This window comes from Delphinapterus leucas, chromosome 16 (assembly GCF_059928025.1).
Source record: "Delphinapterus leucas isolate spDelLeu-1000000601 "Yukka" chromosome 16, BTC_Dleu_Yukka2, whole genome shotgun sequence".
In the NCBI taxonomy this organism is placed as follows: domain Eukaryota; kingdom Metazoa; phylum Chordata; class Mammalia; order Artiodactyla; family Monodontidae; genus Delphinapterus; species Delphinapterus leucas.
In genome coordinates, this window is record NC_143144.1 from 50406281 (window position 1) to 50429312 (window position 23032).

At 43.0% G+C, this 23032-nt stretch overlaps 2 protein-coding genes across 4 annotated transcripts in view; both read right to left on the minus strand.

Annotated features, from left to right (window-relative positions):
* Positions 1-725: 725 nt before the first annotated feature.
* CH25H (cholesterol 25-hydroxylase) lies at positions 726-17541 on the minus strand. Its single transcript, XM_089897901.1, has one exon. It carries the CDS (start codon positions 10922-10924, stop codon positions 10112-10114), a length of 813 nt encoding a protein of 270 aa, XP_089754027.1. The 5' UTR covers positions 10925-17541; the 3' UTR covers positions 726-10111.
* Positions 17542-17667: 126 nt separating this feature from the next.
* The window catches only part of LIPA (lipase A, lysosomal acid type), a 100387-nt gene continuing 95022 nt past the window's right edge, over positions 17668-23032 (minus strand). For 2 of the 3 annotated variants that reach the window (XM_022569398.3, XM_022569397.3), the window contains exons 9-10: positions 18847-18918; positions 17668-17981 (exon numbers count right to left, since the gene is read on the minus strand). In XM_022569398.3, the coding sequence (XP_022425106.2) occupies positions 17748-17981; positions 18847-18918 (306 nt within the window). In that variant the 3' untranslated portion in view covers positions 17668-17747. Of the gene's footprint in view, positions 17982-18846; positions 18919-22262; positions 22335-23032 lie in introns of all 3 variants that reach the window. The other variant, XM_089897900.1, reaches the window with a different exon arrangement.

The window sequence follows — 23032 nt, forward strand, 5'->3', positions numbered from 1 at the left end:
GGGAAGATGCAAGAAACGGGGTTTACAAAATCTTCTAGAAATATCTAAGTATCTAAGTAACAGTTCTGTCAGTTTTCCCAGAGAACAATGTACCTCATCTTGATCTTTGCCCTGAATTCCTGTTAGGGTATATAGTAGGCCAGCAACTCAGTGGCTAATGAATCATCTTGTAGAACTGGACAGTGGCAAACATTCTTTACTCTACGATTCCTTCTCTTTCTGTCTTAATTTCAACCAAGGTTTGAGAGGCATTTTGTAACCAATTTGTCCCACGGAGCTAGGAATGCTCATTCCCAGGTCAGGTGAGGGTTTCATTGATAGGCCACTCACTGTGCACTCTGGTCTAGACCCTGTTAACAGCAACCAAATGCCTCTGGGCCACCTGTCTTACTAGTCTATTATGGTCCAGGAAACAGTTTCCTCTTGTTGCTTCTTCCCATATTTAGAGTTACACTATTATAATCATTAATCTTATAGAACTATATTTTTGATCAATTGTATCAAGTCATCACTGATTTTATCTGAGGCTCAGTCACACACTTGGTAATGCAAGAAACAATAATCTTATAAAATAGGCAGAGTACATTTATAAGGTCACAAGTAAGTGTTTAAGCTAAGAACTTCCATTAGGTGCTGCACAGTTTCTTCCCAGGTAGTCTGACCCATCTGTTCTGCACCAACTGCTTTTTTTGTTTGTTTTTTTTTTGCGGTACTCGGGCCTCTCACTGTTGCGGTCTCTCCCGTTGTGGAGCACAGGCTCCAGAAGCGCAGGCTCAGCGGCCATGGCTCACGGGCCCAGCCGCTCCGCGGCATGTGGGATTCTCCCGGACCGGGGCACAAACCTGTGTCCCCTGCATCGGCAGGCGGACTCTCAACCACTGCACCACCAGGGAAGCCCCCAATTGTTATCTTTAAGGGGAATGATGGCATTGTGCATAAAGTTCACCGAAGATGTCTGCACATACATCTTTGGTGAACTTTATGTAGATGAGGACTGGGTCATCCTGCCTTAAAAGACTGAGAAAGGAATGTTACCTTCTAAGGAGTTACATGGTCGGCGCCAGAAGAAGAAAAATTGACCTTTATGGTTGAGTAGGTATTTCTGCCATTGGGGAGGTCTGGTTAACACATAATGCAGATGCATGATGCACACTAGAGGGGAAGGAAGAGGCCAAAAGGCAGAGAAAAAAGCTTTATGTTTAAATGTTTCTTGTCTTGCCTTAAAATGTGAATTTTTATTTCATCAATTCTATGTAAAGAGAGATGTAAAACACTGGAAAGACATACCATTGTTGGGCAGAAGAAACATTCCTCTACCCTTCTAGGTTCTTCTGGCTGGTCTAAGAATTAAACTGATGAGAGACAGATTAACAGGAGAAAATTAAACAAAAGACCCAGTAAAATGGAGTAACTCACCAAAATGGCTGAAACCCTCACCTGAAATACCATCTTCAGCTAAAGACAAAAGGGAACCTTGGGGGCAGTGGTTTAGGACATCACAGAGGAGGAACGTAATTCACATGGAGAGGGAAGAAGAAAAGTTTGGTAAACAAGTGTTTGCTGGGCCTGCAGAGACAGTAGGACATAGAGTGAACTAGAAGACTGAAGTTTCTTCCTGAGTCTTTTGGGCCTTGATTGTTTTCAGCTCAAATAATCCACATGCCAAAGAGACATTTTGGGGTGGCAAATTTTGTCCTCCTACACCATGTTCTTAATAGAAAGGTTCAACATAATAAAGATATCTGTTCTAATTAAGCTAATTTATAAATTTATTGTAGTAGCAGAAAATAAAACCAACGGGGTTTGGGGGAGACTGAAGGGACCCAGAACAAATCATTTGAAAGTTTATAAAGAAAGATAAACAAACAAGACTGATTAAAAATTCTTTGGGGGAAAAAAAAAAAGTAGCAATGAGAGGTGACTAGCCCTACCAGATAATAAAACATATTACGAAGCTCCAATAACTAACAGGTACTAAATAGGCTGACAGGCAAATAAAAGAAATAATGAATTCAACAAGTGGAGTCCAGATAACTGCATTGCTATTGGGAAAAAACTATAATTGGCTTCACCTCTCACAAAATGTCAATGTATATTATATGTATATATGTATAAAATATTAAACCACAAATGGCCTCAAGAAACAAGAATTCTTTATAACCTTAGGGTAGTGGAGAAGGCCTTTATTATTTGACTCAAAATCAAAAAACCATTAAAAAACTAAGTTCAATTCTTTAAAAAAAATTAATGACTTTACTTGGGTAAAACTCACCATAAACAAATCAAAAAATAAATTAACAAGCTGGGAAAACTATTAACAATTCATCCCAGCAAAAGACTAATCACTCTAAAATATATAATCCCCAGAGATTTTTAAGAAAGAGAACAACAACACAAGAGAAAATGGATAAAGAATACAAACAGTTTATGGGAATAAAGATACAAATAACTTTCAAGCCTATGAAAGAATATATAACCTCACTCATAATAAAAGAATAGTATATTAAAACTACACTGAGGGCTTCCCTGGTGGCGCAGTGGTTGAGAGTCCGCCTGCCGATGCAGGGGACACGGGTTCGTGCCCCGGTCCGGGAAGATCCCACATGCCGCGGAGCGGCTGGGCCCGTGAGCCATGGCCGCTGAGACTGCGCGTCTGGAGCCTGTGCTCCACAACGGGAGAGGCCACAACAGTGAGAGGCCCGCGTACTGCAAAAAACAAAACCAAAAAAATCCAAAACCAACAAAAAAACATGAGTTCCTGGATTAACTTATCACCATCATCGTCATCATCTAGTATAACTGATATCCAATAAACTACACATATTTAAAGTATAAAATTCAATAAATTTTGACATATGTATACACCTATGAAACCAGTCCCACAACCAAAGGTACTGAACATATTCATCATTCCTAAAAGTTTTCTCGTGCCCCTTAGTGATCCATCTTTGCAGCCACTCTTCCTCCCCCAAACAACTGCAGTCATATGAATTTCTGTCATATGAATTCATTTACATTTCCTGGAATTTTATATACATGGAACCATATAGTACACATTTTTTTGGTCTGGCTTCCTTTACTCAGCGTAATTATTTTAAGATTCATCTTTGTTGTTCTATGCATCGAGTTCATTTTTGCTTATTGCTGAGCTGTAGTCCATTGCATGGAGGCTTTCTTAAACATTTTCTAAAACAAGGTTTTCAGAGTTCACAGGAATGAAAGAAAAGTTCACACCAGCTCTGCATGAAGATATGCAAAATAGACCTCAGCAAAATTTGAAATAAATGCTTCACTCAAGTTCCTAAAAATCAGCAGAGCTGTTTATGTTGTGTTTATCCAAATGATTAATGAAGAATATGGATCACAACAATTCCTAAGCAGTGTCCCCTAACTGCATTTCTGCTACTCAGCAGGAGACAGCTCCCAGTGGCTCTGAGGACCCAGAGGGTGGGAGGGAAGCAGAAGGGAAAAGCAGGAAGAGCACGGGTCTTTGAGTTCTAACCCAGCTGTGTGACCCCGGGAAAGTTACTTCCCATCTCTGAGCCTCAGTTTCCTTATTCATAAAATAGGGAAACCGGACAGTGGTGTCTCAGCCTTAGCATTTGTAGAATCTCTGAGCTTGACAGTGTCAGCTTGTGAGCTATCTTCCCTAGGTGATGCTGGATCTCAGGCAGATCAAACCCACTGCCAAGCATGGGTCACTCTTCCTTTTCACCTCATGACAAGGAACTCAAACTGCCTAGTGAAGAGTGACTTCTTTTCAGTTACTGTCCAACTCCAAGGGGCTTCTTCTTTCAAAAGCCTTTTGCGGCCAAATTCCACTTATCCAGCAGGCTGCAGCTCCTGGCTTGGAGCCGGTCCTTGGTACAGAAAGAAGAGCCCTCTCCTGGCGTGTCTCAGATTGACACGACTTCTGACTCTGGCACAAATACTACCGCTCCGGCTACTTCCGCAAACTGCGCTACCCTGGGGCCAGCTTCCTCCACTCCTGGTCCCTCTAAAGCTCGCCTCTCTTCCTATATTCTCCTGAGATTCAGCAGGGCAGCAAGAGCCAGGGCATGCAGAGGAGGGGAATACAAGCAACAGAAGGTATGGAGCTCAAGAGGCACGGGCTGGATGGAGGAAGCCCTCCATCCATGGAGGAGTGTGGTCGTGGCAGAGATGGAGGGAGATGGCAGCCATAGCACCTTGGTGCCTCCCAGCTGCCGAAGGTCCACATCGTCCCACACCCACTCAGCAACTCGCTGCTCTATCTCATTGGGGCATCCCAGCAGCCTGAGGAAGTAGGCAATGCCAGTTATTATTACTCCAACCTCCACCCATTTCACAGAGAGAGAAACTGATGTTCAGCATGATTCAATGATTTCTCCCCAAACAGAAAATCAGGCAGCTCAACCTCAGGCTCTTCAGCCTCCAAGCCCTGGAGCCTCCCCTCCAGAGACATTTATTGAGCATTTTTCAAGTGCAAGATCCCTTAAGGAATCAAAGATCTGTAAGACATGACCTCTTCTTTCAGAGACCTTTCTCCCCGGCAGAGAAGGCAACTGCTTCGCTGGAAGGCAGAAAGTAAAGTCACTGTAAGAGGCACCAAAGAAACGCTCTAGGCGTGAGAAGGGGAAGCAAGGAAAACCTTGCTTTTCCTCTGGCCCTGGGCAGTTCTGTGCGCTGTGAAGAGAGACAACTTGAGTTTCTCTTCTTGTTTTGAGTAGTGATCAAAAGGAATAGAAAAAAGAAATAAGCAAAAGATATTTAGAAGGAGGAAATGCTCTTGGGCCTTTGTCCAGAGAACTTCTGTTCACACGAACTTCCTTTTATTTTAATGCATTCATTCAATGCAAACCACTTAATGCATCCCAGCTGAAAGGGAGAAAGAGCGAAAAAAGGATACTGAATGACTGACTTTCCGTTTGGCAACCAAAAAAAGGGTTAACTTTGATTATATCTGTGGTGGAAGTAAGTTCATTGAATGGGGATGCTTGTTACTTTTTACCTTACACTGTTCTCTAGGTTTGAAATTTTTCCATGACCACGTGTTACTTTTATGTTAAGAGAAATCTATGTCTTAGTCTCCACCTCTCTCTCGGCTTGTTTTGCTGCAGGCTTATCATCTCACACTTGCAATTATTACCCTTTTGTAACAACTTCTAACAAAAGAGCTACTATTTACAGTTTTTGCTCTATGTGGGGCAGAGTGCTAAATTCTCTAAATATCCTCCTTATTCCTCACCATAATTCTACAAGTAGGTATTATCACCCTGTTTTTCCAGATGAAGAATCTGAGCCTTAGATGAAGTAATCTGCTCAAACACACAAAGCTCCTAAATGGTGGAGGCAGGATTAGAACCCAGGCAGAACTTGCAACGGTCCTAACTGGAATCACCACTACCATTCCCTGCTGCCACTTACCTTCTTCCACCAGATCTGATCACATCACCCCTTTGCTTAAGGTCTGTGGAACTCTCACCCCTGTCCCCCACCATCGCCTAAAGAATACAACCTAAGCTTATTAGCATGTCATTTCCAAGTCCAGTTTTCAATTCATCCATGTACTCATTATAAATCAACAAATAATAGCAAGGCCTAATGTTCATTTCAAAGCAATTTTCCATACCATCTCCCAAATCCCTGTGACATAGGCAAACGAGCAAGCGGTTCGAAGCAGCTTCAATAGCTTGTCAAGTGGTGAGACAACATGCCTTGACGTTCCTTCCTTGGTCACCCAGTGCTTGGAGCTTCCCACCATGTTTCTGGCATATCCTGTTATTTCATCCCTCTCTGATTTACGTGCTGTTTCTTCTTCCAGGTATGCCCTTTACCCCGCCCAGTGAATGCATACAAATTTTTCATGATTTCTAGTGTTCAAAGGACCTTTCTTTGGGCTCCCTTAACAACCTGTTAACACACCCCCAGTGTAGCACTAACTACATTAGATTAGATGCATTTGCTTGCCTGATTCTCCTTCCCAGTAGACTGTGAACTTCTCTAGAACAGAGATTATGGGTTGTGGGCATGGCCTTAGTTAGGAAGCTAGGATGGACTAGTGATGGAAGATGGAATGAATGAAGAAAAACATGATTAATGGCAAATCTGTGTTTCTACTGCTTCCAGGATTCACACAACACTGAACCAGTATTTATCAAGAACGAGGCATAGTACTAGGGGCACAGATGAATGTTAAACAGGACCGAAATAGTAGTGTGTGTGTGTAGTTAGAGAGAGGAGTATATATATATATATATACATATACACATATATCTGTATATATACATATGCGTATTACATACACATATATATGGTAGATGTACGTATATAATGTCTCTATATATGTACACATATATGTCACGTTTGAACATGTATATATATAGTGTATATACATATTATGGGTACATATATACATGTATAGGGTGTATAAAGTATGTTTGTACATATATAGTGTTCATACATATACCGTGTATGTTCACATACACATATATACTGGGCAAATGCATGTCTGTGTCCGTATAACAGTGTGTGGACATATAGTTTGTACGTGGTAGGTACATAGACAGTGTGTATACATATGTCGTGCACTTATACACATTCACATGGCCTGTGCACGTAGAAGTGCCCACGTGTGCACTGGAATGCAATGCCAGCAGAGATTTAGAGGGTGCACCAGAAGATGGTAGGAAGGATCGTCATTACACACAACATAGATATTTTTTAATAAAATGAGAAGCACCTTGAGGCTGGCCTCCCTGCTGAGGAGAGCGTGCAGCCACTGAAGGAAGGAGAAACAGCTGGAGAATTGGGAAGGAAAACAACATAGAGAAGCATCACTAAAACCAAGCAAGAACCACATTCTAAGAGGCTGGTGAGCAGAAACAAATACCTTAAAAACAAAGCCGAGGGGCTTCCCTGGTGGCACAGTGGTTGAGAGTCCGCCTGCCGATGCAAGGGTCACGGGTTCGTGCCCCGGTCCGGGAAGATCCCACATGCTGTGGAGAAGCTGGGCCTGTGAGCCATGGCTGCTGGGCCTGCGCATCTGGAGCCTGTGCTCTGCAACGGGAGAGGCCACAACAGTGAGAGGCCCGTGTACCACAAAAAAAAAAAAAGCCAAGGAGATGGAAAATCAAGGGTGGGAAATCGTTGGATTTGATCATTAGGAAGATAGCAGTGAATAGGGAGTGAAAGTCTCAGGAAGAGGTGGGAGTGGGATGACTCAGAGGTAAGCAAACAGAATCAGACAAACACAGACTTCTGGCTCTTTCCAACACTTTTTTTGGTTCCCTGTAGACAGGAGAGCTCAAACATCTGTGTGGACAGAAGGTTACGATCCTGGTACAGTCCTGGAGCTCACATCGTGAAGCATCATTTGTAGCAAACACAAATACAGTCCAGACCTCCAACCCACCTAGCACTCACACAGAGTAGCTCAAAATCTCTCACAACAGCTCTAGGAGGTAGGTTCTATAATTAACTACATTTTACAGATGAGGAAGCCAAGCACAGAGAGGTTAAGTAACTTGTCCAGAGTCACTCAGCTAGTTAAGCCCCAAGTCAAGTTTCCCCCCACACCCCTCTGGCTTCAGCATGTGTACTCTTCCCTGATGTGCAACGAGGGGTACAGAAAACAGAGCCTCTGACCTGCTTCATGCTTTCCCAAGCCCTGCTGAGATTAATTTGGCTTTCTCCCCTGCCAAGCAGAGGCTTTGAATTCATGGCGGACGCTGTGTTTGACAGGGGAGGAATGGCAGAGGGAGGCCATTTGTTTGTGTTGCAGGGTTTGTAGCTCACTGGCAGTTGTGAAGATTACCATAAGCGCCACCCAAAGACAGGTACAGTATACACTACAAGACCTAAGTTCAAGAACCAGCTCCAAATCCTAGTACTTTATCATCCGGAGCAAGTCACTTGACCGGTGCAGATACCAAGTCTCCATCCATAACATGAAAAAATAATGATAATTAAAATTAAAAATATAATAACTATTCTACATCCCTTAGAGTGTAAGGAACAAGTGAAACAATGTGAGAAAGTTCATGCAAATGTGCATTATTTTGTTATTATCATTGTTCTTCTTCTCTCAAAACTATCCAAGAAATTGCTCATCCTCTCCACCCCCCCAGTTCCACCCCCCAAGGTATCGAAAACTGCTAAGACATCCAACTCTGAGAGAGTGTTCTGAACCCAAGTAATTCCCATGTGTACAATTTGTCCTAAATGGGAAATTCCCTTACACAGTGAGGCATTATGACCCATTTCAAAAATTCTCTGGAAGGGAGCTGTAACAAATTGTCATTATCCAAGATTTGCAGACTGCTTTTGCATGCCTAAAGCTGCTCAAAGCAACTAATAGTATATATTCTACCCCAGCCTGTTCATCCCCCTTTTCTTTCTCTGCTCAACGTTTGGCTCATGATAATAACACACTACCTCCAGTGAAGCATTTTCCCCTCACTACCTGAGCTTGCGGATTTCACTTTTTATTCTTCATATAATCTTTAAGTCCCAGCATGGTCCTGCTGCGGACAGAAGAGGAGGTGACTTCAGCAGAAGCCAAGAGGGCACGCCCATTGGGAGGGAATGTGAGAAAATCAGAGGGGCAGCCAGGCACTCTGATTGCATCTTGCAAAGGTTTGGAGCACCGCAACATATTTCTAGGGAGGTTCATTTGGCAGAGTATGGATATCAAGTCTTTAGATGGGTTTTTTTCATCTTTAAACAAGATAGTTTTGTGCATATATTATGAGCCTAGAATTCCACGCAAAGCTGCCTTTCTTTAGATCTTTTGTCTAAAGTGTCTTGATTTTTTAACTTTACCCTATCTATCTAAACGGTGTTCCACAGATAAAATTAACACAACTGTGCAGCAGCAGAGTGGGGTACACGATGGGTGACAGGTGTGCAGTCAGTTATAGGCACATTTACTGTCACAAGCAATCTATGAGAACATCTGGGACACAATCAATCTCCTTTTGCAGGTGAGGAACTAGGGATCCAGGGCCAAATTTCACTTTTTTCTTTCTTTGAGAAACGAGTATGCAGTTTGCATGTAAGTCTTCATAAAGAAAAGTGAACATACAAAAATCTCAGATTGCAGAGACAATGTGTGATGGTCATTTGTATTAGACGGCTTTATGAAAAGGGGGGGCTCACTCATAATCCCTCCCCTACCTATCAGCCCCTTTAAAGCACACACTTGACTTACCAGTTTTGCAAAGCAAGGCACTTCACTAATTCTACTCATCCCCCAACACCACCCTTTCCCCCCCCCAAATAATGCAATGGTGGCCCAGTGTTAATCTCTCTGTAAAACTTTACAGAGTAAGTTTTATCAGTTTTCTGTTACACAGAAATCAACTAAAACACATCCAGAACAACAGTGTTTTTCCCTCTGTGAAATCTCTAGACCCAAACCAACAAACAGATCCCTTCTCTGACCTCCTTTCCTACAAGCTTCCCCTCCCCCAAACCTGCCACCACCAGATTCCTCTTTCCACAGCTGGGCTGATGCAGACTCTGAAGAGCACCTGCCATCCCAGCTCCCTCTTCTCATTCCAGTTTCTATCAGTCAAAATGCCAGAAGCCAGTACTTGTTTGGTTTATGTCCTTTTTTTACTTTTTTTCAAGCATAAATAACGTTTCCTTCGATATAAATATACAGCTCTATGAAAACAAAGAAAAAAGGTACAATAATCTTAGTCACTGTCCAGCAGGAACATGTTTCATTGTTTACAGAGTCACAGATCAGATTCTCCATAAAAATATATTATTTTAGCCTAGTTCTAGGACACCTTCAAACAGAGTAAAACTCCTTGTTCTACAAACAAACCTTTTCAGAGATTATTTAAATACGCCAGTGATTTTGGATACTTTGTAACCAGATATCAAGGCTATTGAAGTGAGCTAAAATTCCACATCAAGAATATAATTGTTGATATACAAACATTACATAAATTACTAGATTGTGAAAAATACATCAGATTTTCTCTGTAAGTTTCCAGCAAATAAAACAAAAAAGCAACCTCAAGGGTGTCTCTCCCGATTCAAGGGTGAAATGCACAATGTCTGAGGTACACCCACCCCTCACCACAGCACCCACTACTACGCCGGGAGGGGTGCCTGCATGTCACTTGGCTCGAGCAGACCGCAGAGTTCCCAGTATTTTGTCCCAGTGTGTGAAGTAAGGGGCGAAGTTGCAGGTAAACTGGGAGTGATGCAGGTCGTGGTGTTCCACGCCCCCATACCACCCGAAAGGTACCAGTTTGTGCGTGGACCAGGGGAAGTCGTAGCCCGAGTGGTCCTCCACCGACAGCCAGATGTTGACCACGTGGAAGGTCAGGACAGTGAGCGGGTGGCACTGGAGCAGCAAGACGTTCATCATGTCAAAGAAACCCAAGGAAAACAGCTCCCCGACGCTCATGTATTGCGTGGCCAGCGCGAACGGGGCCGAGTTCTGGTGGTGCATCTTGTGGAAGGTCCGGTACAGCCAGGGCACCTTGTGGTGCAGCACGTGCCACACGAAGAACTCGGTGTCGAAGAGCAGCAGGCAGAGCACGACGTGGCGGACCAGCTGGAGCAGCTCGGGGGCTTCGGGGGGCAGGAGAGCGGGGCTGGCCGCCCAGTGCAGCAGTGTCATGGGGAACACGAACACCACGTGCTGGTAGAGCGTCTGCCCCAGACAGGGCAGCAGCAGCCAAGCCGACGGCGAGAAGTCCGGGTGGATCTTGTAGCGCCGTAGCGCGGGCACCCAGGGGCACAGGACGTCCAGCACCACGAAGGGCAGGCAGAAGCCCACGTAGGTGGTGATGGAGAAGAAGACGGGGAAGAAGGGCGACTGGATGAGGGCCTCCCAGGTCCTGAGGCGGTCCCAGAGGGGCTGCAAGAACAGCTGGCCGGAGCTGCAGAGGACGTGGAGCTCGGAGCCGTTGTGACTGCTCATGATGAGGTGGTGTCTGGCAGCGCCTGCCGCTCGGGTCCTACCGACTTTTCTTAGGGCTTTCGGCCCCGCCCCGAGTGATGTCAGCCGCCGTTTTTCTCCCCTTCCCGGCTTCGGGGAGCTTGCATAATTAAATAATCCAACAGAGTTGCGCTTAGTTGCTATAAATACTCATCTACAGCTGCATTTAATCGGCATTCATGTATGCAGTTACGCAACGGCACGCAGTACTTTCTATGCATGCAAGATTACGTTCTGATTTTCTAATTGACGTACAATTTACACACGATACCATGCACAGATCTTCAGTGTAGAGTTTCTACGAGTTCTGACAACTCAATTCATGGATCATCACCATTCCCAAACAAGATGAAAAATATTTCCATCATCACCGGAAAGAGCTCCTTTGCAACCAGTGCAGAATTACTTGTGTTTTTTCATGCATACGTAAAATTGCGTCTATGTGTTTTAATAAAGATTCAAGTGTAACTGCATTAAAAAACAAAAAACTTTTAAAAGCCACGTACCTTTCGTATTTCGGATCTTTTCTTTCTGCTCTCGCCGTATTGATCTAACCAGCAGTGATCAGCAAACTACCCTTTTGCAGTTAACCGCGGGTCTTGGGCGGCGCGCGGCGGCGAGCAGCGCAGGAAATCAGATTGGCGGGACGGGAACCTCCTCCAGTTTCAGTGTCTCCGGTGAGGAGCTATGCCCGCCAGCTCGCGGACTGCTCCAGATCCCACCTCACGCAGACTCCCCCGGAGGAGCCCCCAAACCTGGCGGGCGGGTCGTCCCTTCGCGGCGCGCCGGGGTCGCCCAGACCAGCGACGGGAACCTGGAGGCACGGAGGGAAGAGAGGGGACCGCGACTGTTATCCTTCACTTTACAAAAAAAAAAAGAAAAAAATAAGTCAAGGGCTGGATTTAACATCCAGAGCCTGCCCAGATCTGGCTAAAAGCCGCTGCATCTCAATTTGGGGTGGAAGCAGTGAAATCAGTAAACCACCCACTTTGAGAATCAAGGGAATGTTTTTGCATTCTGGAAGCCTCAGGGGAGGCTGTTGATTGAACAGATGATGTCACGCCCTCCCTACCTTTCCCTTGCTGGCTTCGCGACGCCAACTTGCCCCACGTCCTTGACGCCTATTCCCCCAAACCAGGCTCAGAGAGCCCACCGGCGAGGCCACGCTCACCTCTGCGTTTCTCCGCCATCAGCTGGAGTCGACTGGCCTGGACTGAGCCTGAGGAAGTCGGTATTAAGAGAGCTCTGCTGGGTCGGGGCGGGGGCAGGGGGTGACCCCAGAACTTGCATGAAAAGCAACCTCCGCGTTTGACCCGGGGGCCAGACACAAGGGACGCCTAGAGGATAGAAGTTTGGGACGGAAACTTCGAAGCCAGGGATCGCTCCTAACCCTAGCTTTGCCTCTTCTTGCCTCACAGACAATGAGGATGGGGCCAGCGCCTCTCTCCATGAAGCTTTGCGTATTCTTATCACCCCTTCCTTTCCAAAGGGAAATAACAATAGTAGCCACTGCATGAGGCTACTGCAAGCATTAAATGAGAAAACAATAACAATAATGTTAAAGTTACTATGTAACGTCTGCAAGGCATTAACTAAGTGTTTTACTTGAAGTGATTTCATCCAGTCCTTAGAAGAGCAGGGTTTGCCACACCGCCAAGATTATTATTGCCATGGTCTTACAGAAGGAAAAGTATAGTGCCTGGAACAGAGTTACAGAATGAGACATATTATTTTAAATGTGTACTCCACATTTTACCTAAAGAATAATTGAGGACGTTTTCATTTAACATCAAAGTTATGTAAAGAGAAATAAAAGATAAAAAGCCATATACTATGAGGAAATAAGTACAACAAAAATATAGACCAATATATGGGCCTAAAATAGATGATACGTAATAGTCCAATTCATAACATATATATTAATATATAAGATATATATGGGATGTTTTATGTGTATGTATACACACACACACCCCTATAATAGGTCAATTCATAATTCAGAACCTCCTTGAACTGCCACTAATGGAATATGGATATTCCTTAGATGCCCATTCTCTGGAACCCCCAGCCTCTGGCCCTACTGCAGCCTTTTTTATTTTTTTTAAACTCAGTTGGCCATAAGAATATTACGATATTCTGCTTGTGTCTTGATCAGATAAATGTTCAGAAGCAGCTTTGAGCTTCTTGACAGCCAATGCGAAAAAGGAAAGGGGGTGAATTTTCTAACGTTGCTTGGATATCTGGATGGTAGCAGAGACAGGTACCATGCAGGCCCTTGGCTTCCCTGCTGGGGGGGTTTCTCCCAGTTAGACAGCCTGTCCTTTCTAGGCTTCTCTTCAATCTTCCCCCTCCTCCACTGCTCTTTGCAGTTCACCTTTAGGACAACCCAGGCACTTTCTCCTTTCCCATTCCTGGCAGACATCACCCTACCTTTGAATTTTGTATAACTCATGCAGCAACTCAGAGAGAAGAGGAAGGCTTTTTCTCCTTTACTTTTTTTGGGGGGTGTTGGGGGGGTGATTTTTTAAGAAGAAGTTTGAGAATTACACCACACTATTGAATGTCTCTTATGCCATTTCCTAAGCCTTCACTCTTGGGCTCCTCAGTGCTCCAGAGGGACCATCAAAGCTCACTTTCTCACACTTACAAATGAATTCTGCTCAGAAGTACGATGTCACTCAGATTTGCCCTCCACAGACATTAAGTCAACCTTCAAATTTCCGTTCAGCACATGCTGTTCTTTTCTTTGGCTTCAGCTCTCATGCTTGAATGCTTTGGAATCTCTCAGATTTAAGTGGGTGGCTTCATTTGCTTAATTTGGATTTAGCTAATAGATTGCTATCAGGACTGCCTCCTCTGAGGCCCCAGCCTCAACCATCACGTTCTTTTCCTTACTTGGTTCTTCCATCCTCTATCCCTAAGCCTGTCAGAATATGCTCCATAAAACCCTGAGCAGCAAGACCTGAAGCCACAGCTTCAGCCTGCTTGGCCCAGGCTCTCCCCTCTTACTCGCAGCAGCACTTTGAAGAATAGCCACCAGCTTCTCTGCCTTTCCAGCCCATGAAGCCCCCCCCCAGGACAGAAGTCTGTGTCCTCCTATCTACAAATGCAATTGTCTCGGGGAAAGTGGTCAGTTAAAATCTCATCAGTTGTCCACTCTCTCTCATGGAGGATGCTGAAACAGTAGGCACAACATTTTGACCGATCAAAACCAGCACCACTTAATGGACCCAAATAAAACTGAGCCCTATTTAGCCTTGAGTTAAGTGGTGCCATTTCCTGCATTGGCAAACATGCACCTTTAAACACTTTAAACTTACACAAAATTTAGTTAATGGCTTGCTAGATGAATAGGTCTTTTTAGGGCACAGAGTCTATCGTCTAGAATTTTTTCCCCACAGTGTCAAGCATCATATGAGGTTCAAAAGATATCTGTGTGAACTCAATGCTCATTTTAGAAGATATTGGCTTTAAATAGAGGCTTAAAAAGGAATCATTTTTTTCTGGGGCACTGGCTGACATCATTTAAGTCTATTTACTTACTGGGATTACTGGGATGGTTTTCCATAGAAGGGGGTGTTTACTGACTTGTGATGGTATTAGGATTTTGGCCACACTATTTCTTGTGCTTCTCCAGTTGGTTTCAACTTCTGTGTATTTTTATCTTGGCGTGGTCTTTCGGACAGAGATCCAATCACTTTTCTGAGAGTACACCAATCGGGTCTGTGCATATTTAACACAATCTCAAAGCTATTTGGTACCAACTCACCAAAAGACAACGTGTAATGCCCCCACCTCCCCACAAGAAAAAAATAGAAGATGTAGTTGGAAAAACCCTTTACCAATGACACCATTTCTTTTTTTGCATGGCCTTTACGATTATTTTTTCTTTCCATAATTAGGTGAGACTGTGTTGGCATCTATCTAACCGAAACGATTATTCCTGGGTATCAGAGATGAGAAGTGTTTTAACGTTTTACAGCTGTAACACGTAAAACTCATAGAGGGTGGAGCAAACTCAAAGATCAAAATCTAATCCCTCCTTGTAAACATGAAGACTCAGTCTCAGAAAAGTCAAGACTAGCTAGGGTTCAATAGGAAGTAAGAGCCAAACTGAGAGCAGAACTTGGTCAGTGTCAATTTCAAGGTAGGTACCTCTACAGGGGGAGTTTGGTGTTGGAGTGCGGCATCGAAGCTCCATTTATAGGGCAGTTTACAAAAGACTCAGAAAACAATAATTATCAACACCAAAACAGTAGGGGATGCTGATGAAGAACTTGGGGGGGGGAGGGTATAAGCTCCCCCAAGAGAGTCCTTGATGGCCTTATTTGACACAGGTGCTGATACATACTTGGTTTTAAAAGTGTTCTCTTTATATTTTGATCCATCTGTGTCACATGTAAGTGGGTGCTTCTACTGACATTGTTGGAACTCTCAACAACCTGCTTAAAATATTTAAAGCATATAAAATCATCCCCATTAAAAGGCATACTGTTGCCTGTAAAGCAGAGAAAATACTCACCTTACCCGTCAAAGGGGTGCTGTAAAGATCAAAGCCTTATGAGAAGGCTTCAAAACCCCAGAAGGCACAGTGTAAAAATGCAAAGTATTTGTTTTAGTACTACTAAACCAAGTTGGTAGAGAAGGTTTTACTTGTTTAGTTTGGAATTGATCTTGAAATCTGTACCTTGCACAGTACAATAAATACTCAATAAATACTCTTGAATGAATCACTGACAAATTTTTTAAAATCAGAATTATGATAACCTGATGTTGCCTTTCAGGGGTCACATTTTGAAAATCTCTCCATATATCAAAAAAAAAAAAAAAGACGAGTTAAAATTACAGGATACTTTAAAGGCATACATTTAACAAATTAACACGTTTCATACCCACAAACACAAAATAATCATTGTTTGGAGATAATATCAACAGTCTTAATAAGTGTGAAGCCTTGGTTAAAGCATTCCCCACTTCCTCCTCATGTCTGAGGTTTCTGACCACTCTTAGCTATTAGGCAAGTTTTTATTTTCATGTCCCATTTGGGGCACAGTTATTCTTTGAGAACATTTTTCAGATATTACGAATTAGGCAAGAATTAGTTATAATCCTGGACAGAAATGACCACAGACATGGTTGGTCTTATCAGTCCTCAAATTACCAGTTGCCTCCTAAATCAGCAAAGTTCTCTGCCTAGCCCAGAAAAGGTTAAGAAGCAGAGCCAAGAGCGCCCCCTTATGGCGAATGAAAAAAATGACTTCATTCTCAATTGTGACTTCATGTAGTGGCTTTACGCAAGTAAACACAAGATCTTGGAGTTCCAAGTTGATGGAATATTAACTAGTATTCTCCTTGCCCTAGAGGTCTGTGGAGATCTCTGTGCTCTGCTCAAAAGAATATATAGCAAACCCAGTGGAAAAGAAGAGAGTCAGAAGTCCTCCCAACCTGTTACAGGACTTCTCAAGGTACAAGGTCCAATCTTCTTCTGCACTGTCAGCCAACGGTGAAACAAAGCTACATGAATGCAGCTAGGGTTGTAAGGATATAAGAGCCTACACAGCTGCATCAGGAGCAAGAGGCCAGCAACAAAGGCAAATGCACCGTGTAGCCCAACTGTAGCAAAAACCACCATGCAACATCGCCTCTGGACTGGCCCACACACTGAAGAAAAATCCCCAAGGAAGAGTTTGGGAAGGAGGTGAAGAGAAAAACACTCCAACAACAGGTGGACTCTATAGAATGTAGCCGCTGCTCATTCATTCCCGTGGTCTGAGTGGCAGATTTACTGACCACAAGTTCTCAAGGGCATCTGAAGGAGACTCCATGGCAGCAACCAAAGAAGGGAAACCAAGTCACCTAGGACACAGAAGCCATTCTCTGATGAGCTCTCTCCCACTACTGCTGGAAAACAACAAACAAAAACAGCCACTCACTGTCCTGTTCTTTCTGGCCCTGACCCAAGAATCTTGTACCTGGTTGGCCAAACCAGTTTGCCTTGGTCAAAGGAGAAAGCATTGTTCTTTCTTGAGGGGGACATAAGGCCAGTGGGGAGAGTGGCATCCTCCTGGGGACGTATATCCTTCACATCTAGTACAATTTTACTCTTTTCTTTACAATTTCACTTTAGTTGCCATGAAAAATCAGAATCCACTTCAGACCCTCCCAGATGTTACTTGTGCATCTAATTTCATATAGCTAAATGACAAAGTCTATCACTTGTCACACATTCTGTCAGTCCGCATATATTTATTAACTCACTAATATTCCAGGTATTGTGTTAGATTCTGGGCATACAGCGGTAAGTAAGATATATCTTCAAGCTTACAGAGTAGTGGGAGAGATCACATTGGACTCCTAAACCTATGTTTTGGGGGCCCTATGGCATTGTCTCCGCCAGCTTTGGTTGCTTCATTTGTCCAAGGAGAGCATTTGATGGACAGTCCTTGAATCCAGGGTCGCAGCTGCAGCCACTACCTGCAAATGGGGTTAATCAGGGCTCAGTCTCCACTCACAGCCTCGCTCAGTGGAAACTGCGGATTTCCAAACCATCACCCACCCCTCCTCAGGTTTAAGACCACTCTCCTCCCCATGGGAGAGGATCAAAGGTTGGCGGGCAGTTTGTTTGATTAAACAAAAAAAGCAAAAGCGTTTCTTATCCTAACTGGAGAGAACTGGGCATCTTCAACGGCATAATTTTCTTGAATATAAAAATACAAAACGCCTGGGAAAGGAAAACACGTATATTTAGAGAAATTAAGCAAACAGATTTAACATGACTTGACAGTAAATGTCTCCAGTCTGGCGTTCACTGATACTTCCTCATTAGATTTATCATTTCATTATAGAGCCGCCACGGGGCATCCAAGCCCCAGATGAAGTCAAGATGCTCCCACTCAGGAATGTGCTTGTGGTACACCAAGTTGGAGATCTGGGTCAGTAAGACACTGACGTCGCTGACGTCCGCGAGCCAGTCCTGCCCCCCACTCCAGACAGCGGTCCGCACCAGCATGTCTCTCACATTGTAAGAGGGAGGGTAACTCTGTAATGAAAACCCATAGAAAGCTTTGTCTTTGTTGTTTTAATTGACAAAAATACAATCCCCAGTAAACACTGATTAGTAAATCTGATCTGAGAATCAAAGACTAAAGTTTGAAAATCACTCTATTTACTTTTCAAGTTGCTATTACCAGAACAAAAAGAAGCCTAACCCACAAGAAAAGAATGCTAGCCGTTACAACTGCTAGCTATTGAGTTGTTACCCTGTGTTGGGCAAGGGAACGAGTTTCATCCCCTGGGAGGAAGGCGTCATTCTCCCAGGTAGTTGATGCCAAGCTGTAGAACCAAACCAAGTGGTTGGGAAGGGGCTTTGGAGTCATATCCACACCTCCCTTCCCTCTGGGGTGTGACCCAAGTCATAGAAATTCCCTAAGCCTCTGTTTCTTCCTCTTTAATCATCATCGCATCTATGTCACAGGGATATTCTGAGAATTAAATAAGAAAAACATGAGCAGCGTGCCTCCCATTTCAGAGCCCTTAGCACCCAAAAAGTGGTCAATTCATGTGTATATGGAAGAAAAGGTTTAGGCAACGTAATTTGGCCAAGGCCCCCCAACCACCAGGTAACAGCCCTATAGGCTTGTCTGACTCTTAAGGTCTGTGTGCCTGATCACTATCCATGACCGATGACAGAGATGACTATTTATACAGAGCCAGGGAAAGGACAGGGTCCAAAGCACGAACCAGGTTGTTCTAGAATTGACTGGGGGAAAACAAAGGCTACCTAGTCAACCCTCCCGACCATTTCCCCTGGCACCTGAACCCAGCCAGAATCCTCATAACTCAGGCTGGCTTCCTTGATGAGTTTTCAGGGCCCATTTTAATTCTAAAGACTCTGAAGACTTTACCTGGTTGTAATGAAAATAATTCTTGGCACTACTTCCCCAGTCGAAGGCTTGAAACTTCTGCAATTTAATAAGCTAGACAGAAGATAATTGGGGGAGAAATAAAGTTATCTAACACAGAAATCTGATATAGCATCACAGGTTGCAAGAGTTAGCCACCCCCTCAGATACCAAGTTTACACCGATACCCAGATTCACTCTTAATTTCCAAACTGCAATTTAAAATAAAACGGCATAATTTTGCTCTCCTTTCCTAAATGACTCAATTTCTCACTGTGTGATTGGAAAGTAGCTATTACATGACACAATAAAGCAGCTACACATATGTGCTGTAAATGATCCTGGATCAGCATTGCACCCGTTGGATAAACTTTACGCTGATGTTTTTTTATTGGAATTTGAATCTTAAACTTTTCCAAAGAGTTCACTATCTCACTTGGGAAAGAAATACATATTACATATAACAATTGATTAATATATTAATGTGTATTTATATGGATATATTTATATTAGTATGTAAGTACATTAATTGTATATATAATTATATTACATATAATCTCCATCATATTTCTTATATATCTATCCGATTTGACTAGTTATATTATTTAATATTTTACGAATTTAATTCATTTAACACTTTTTCTTGAGTACCAGTACCAGTAAAATCACCAAATTGTACTGTACACTGAACAATTCCAATCAGTTGAGGATACTAGAGCCATGAAATGATATTGTATATGAAATTTAAATGTATGCTTATTTAGGACAGCATGATAGAAAAATATGAACAAAAAGTCACTTATTCATAAATTTTTAAATAATGCAAATCCATACCTCCTCTATATTCCCCAATTAAAAATATGTCAAGAATTAAATCCAAAATTGGCGAACCAAATGAATTGGAAACTGTTTAATAAGCTTTGGCCAGAGGGTGGCGTCTGGTAAACAGGAAAAGCCTAGGCATTCTTTGTCAGAACTGCCTTTGGCTTCAGTTCTTATCAATTGCATAAGATTCTACTGGTTTATACAATAAACAACAGTGTGAGATGAGGTACTACAGGGGGAATGTTTAGCATTTGCATTTGCCATTGCAAGTGACAGATATTAATACCTGCAGCACATTTCACAAGCAGAATAAGGTATGAATTTACAGCACCTGTTAGTGCATCTCTTCCCTAGCTCTAAGTGCCAGTGAAAATATATCAGTGCAAGTTGTTCTGCCCCCACAGACAGACACCAGCTTGTCACTTTCTCACATATGTCTTTGGCTTTTATATAAAGCACCCAGAGTGAGTGTAGAAACAAAGGAAAGACGTGCCGAGAGTTCAGGCTAAACTTCAGCTTTGACTTTGGTGCTCAGCGTCATAGGACTTCAAACTACGCCTTTGAAAGGGCATCTCAGAAGGAGGGAAATGTGAAGAAGACTATTCATAGCAACAAAAACCTGCGAATAAGCTAACATCCAATGACAGATACTTGGTTAAATACATTATATCAATATACACATGGTATGCCACTGTCGTAAATACAAATATAATACAATAGAAAGAAAAACTGTTTATAAATAATACTAAGTGGAGAAAAGTCAGAAGGTAAAATTGAACATGCACTATGGCTATACTTAAGTGGTAACCTTATGTGGATAAAGGTCAGGTGGAAATGCTTATAATATTAGGAGAGACTTTGAAAACTGTCTCTCCTAGTATTATAAGCATTTTCACCTGACCTTTATCCAATATGAATATTTTAAGTTTAAGTTAATTTTAAACTATTTAAAAAATTATTTTAACATCTTGTTGGTAATGAAAATGTAAATAGGTTCAACCTTTCTAAAGTACCATACATATCTGGAAGTCTTAAAGAGATGCTTACCCTTACAGTCTACTAAGACTGTATCCTAAGGAAGTCATCTGCCTAATGTATAAGGACAGATCTCTAATTCAAGAATATTTATCCCAGAATGTTTTATTGCCAAAAAACCTATCATAGTAATAATAATAATAATAATAAATTCGAACAGTAAAAAGTTGTCCTCAGTTACAAATATTTTTAAGTGTAGTTATTGACCTGGAAAAGCATTTCTGATTAAGGCAGAGGCTGCTATTTGCCCCCCAGTACCCATTCCTGCCTTCTTCCTTTCAGTAATAAAATTTCTAAAGTTTTTGCTAAGTACATGGCTGCCAGGGTAGGGGCCATATCCCTCATGTGCCTTCTTCCTGGGGGCTGGAACTGCCATGAACGTGACCCAGTTTCAACCAGGCAGAAGAGGCCAGCGCCCCAGAGATGGCCAAGCTATAGTGCAGAGGGGACGGGGTCACTGCATGACTTCCCACAGCAGTCACAACTCCTCCACAACTGTGTGCCACTGATGTCTGGACTGGATTCTGAGGAAGGAAACTATTTATTTAGATGCTGTATTTTAGGGTCTTTGATACAGCAACTTAGCCTGCATCTCAGAAATACAATGCTGTTTAATCAAATAAAAAATAAAATTATTAAAAAGTGCATGTAGCATAATCCTCCTTCTGTAATGGAAACAATTATACCAAAAAAATTATAAGATTACAGTGTAAGCGTTCAGGACATGCCACCCCAAAATATGCCGCTTTGGCATAATGATTATTTTGAGTTAAAGGCACTTGAAAAACAGAAGATGTGAAGAGGACGCTGACCTTCCTTTTTCTTTCTAAAAGGAGAACACAAAACTCCCATGTGAAAGAAGCCCTCCCTATACCAGGAGGAAGAAGCGTGCTCATCACCAGAGTCTAAAAGAGGAGGCTGACAGAAATTATACAAAAAGACCTTGTGAAAATAACTCTCATGTCTTGTAAGTCTCCCCATATATTTTAGTTACTTTTCTAAAACTGCTACCCTTTGTTCAACCTAGTATATAAGCACTTAGGCCTAGTTACTTCTTTGGGTCTTCATTTTTGTGAGGGCTCCCATGTACACGTAAATGAAATCCATATGCTTTTCTCCAGTTAATTTGTCCTATGTCAGTCCCAGTCAGAAACCCGAAGAGAGTAAAGGAAAAATTTTACCTCCCCTATAATACGCAAATACTAATCGTAGTTATCCCTGGTGGTAGACATACAGGTAATGTATTTTCTTCTTGTACTCACATATTTTTAAAATTTCATAATGAACATATACGTATAACAAAAATTTTACTAAATGTCTCTTACAGTGTTTTGAAGAGCCTAGCTAATGCATATTTTGCATTTTTTTTTTTTAAGCAGCAGGTTTCAAACAATAGAGAACATCAGATCTTACAAGGTGCTTATTAAAATGCAGATCCCAGAGCCATACCCTCAGGAATTCTGATTCTCAACAAGTCCTGGGTAGACCCAAGAAACTGTATTTTTTTATAGCACCCTAAGTAATTCTGAACAGCACTGTAAAGATATGTTAGGACCGGCCTTCTTCAAACAGGAGCAAGTAGCTGGGCTCTGGGCATAGCTGGCAAGGGGGCTAGAGATTCCGGAGGGTCTCTGAAACGTGTGAGGCTTATAAAGAGAAGAAGATGATTTGTAAGCTAAATTAAAAAAAAACAGTGAAGAACTAGGTTTTAGAACTTCGAGAACTGAATGCTAATTACTTACACAAAAGATCCATTTCAAAATTTACTATGAATAGAATGGCCTTTAAGGGCACCCCCAAACTCCTGCCACGGAAACCTCCCAACTTCACATCTGAATTGTAGCCCTCAAGCCTGCCAGGATTCAGGCCCCGCACACCCTCAGTGGAAGCCTCTCCCAGCAGGGACCAGGGCTGCTGCCCCAGCACGTCCTGCGTAGGCAGAGAGTGGCAGTCCCTGGCTGGCAGCCCTTGGCCAACAGCCCAGAGGAGGGAGAGTCAAGAAGATCCTATGAAACAGCTGCACAAAGCAACCATTTTCTTAACAAAGGGATGACACAGGGAGCACAAGAACAAAGGGCAGGGCTGACTTTTGCAGGGACTCTGGCCTTCAGAAACGTTCGTGGTGCACACTGCAATGCAGTGAGGACCTAAAACCACGTGGTCACCACTGGGCCTGAGAGCGGTGCTCTGATCCACAGCCAGCAGCCCCTGACCCCAGTCAGCTGCTTGACAAAAGGGCTGGAATGGGCTTCCCTGGTGGCACAGTGGTTGAGAGTCCGTCTGCCGATGCAGGGGACGCGAGTTCGTGCCCTGGTCCGGGAAGATCCTA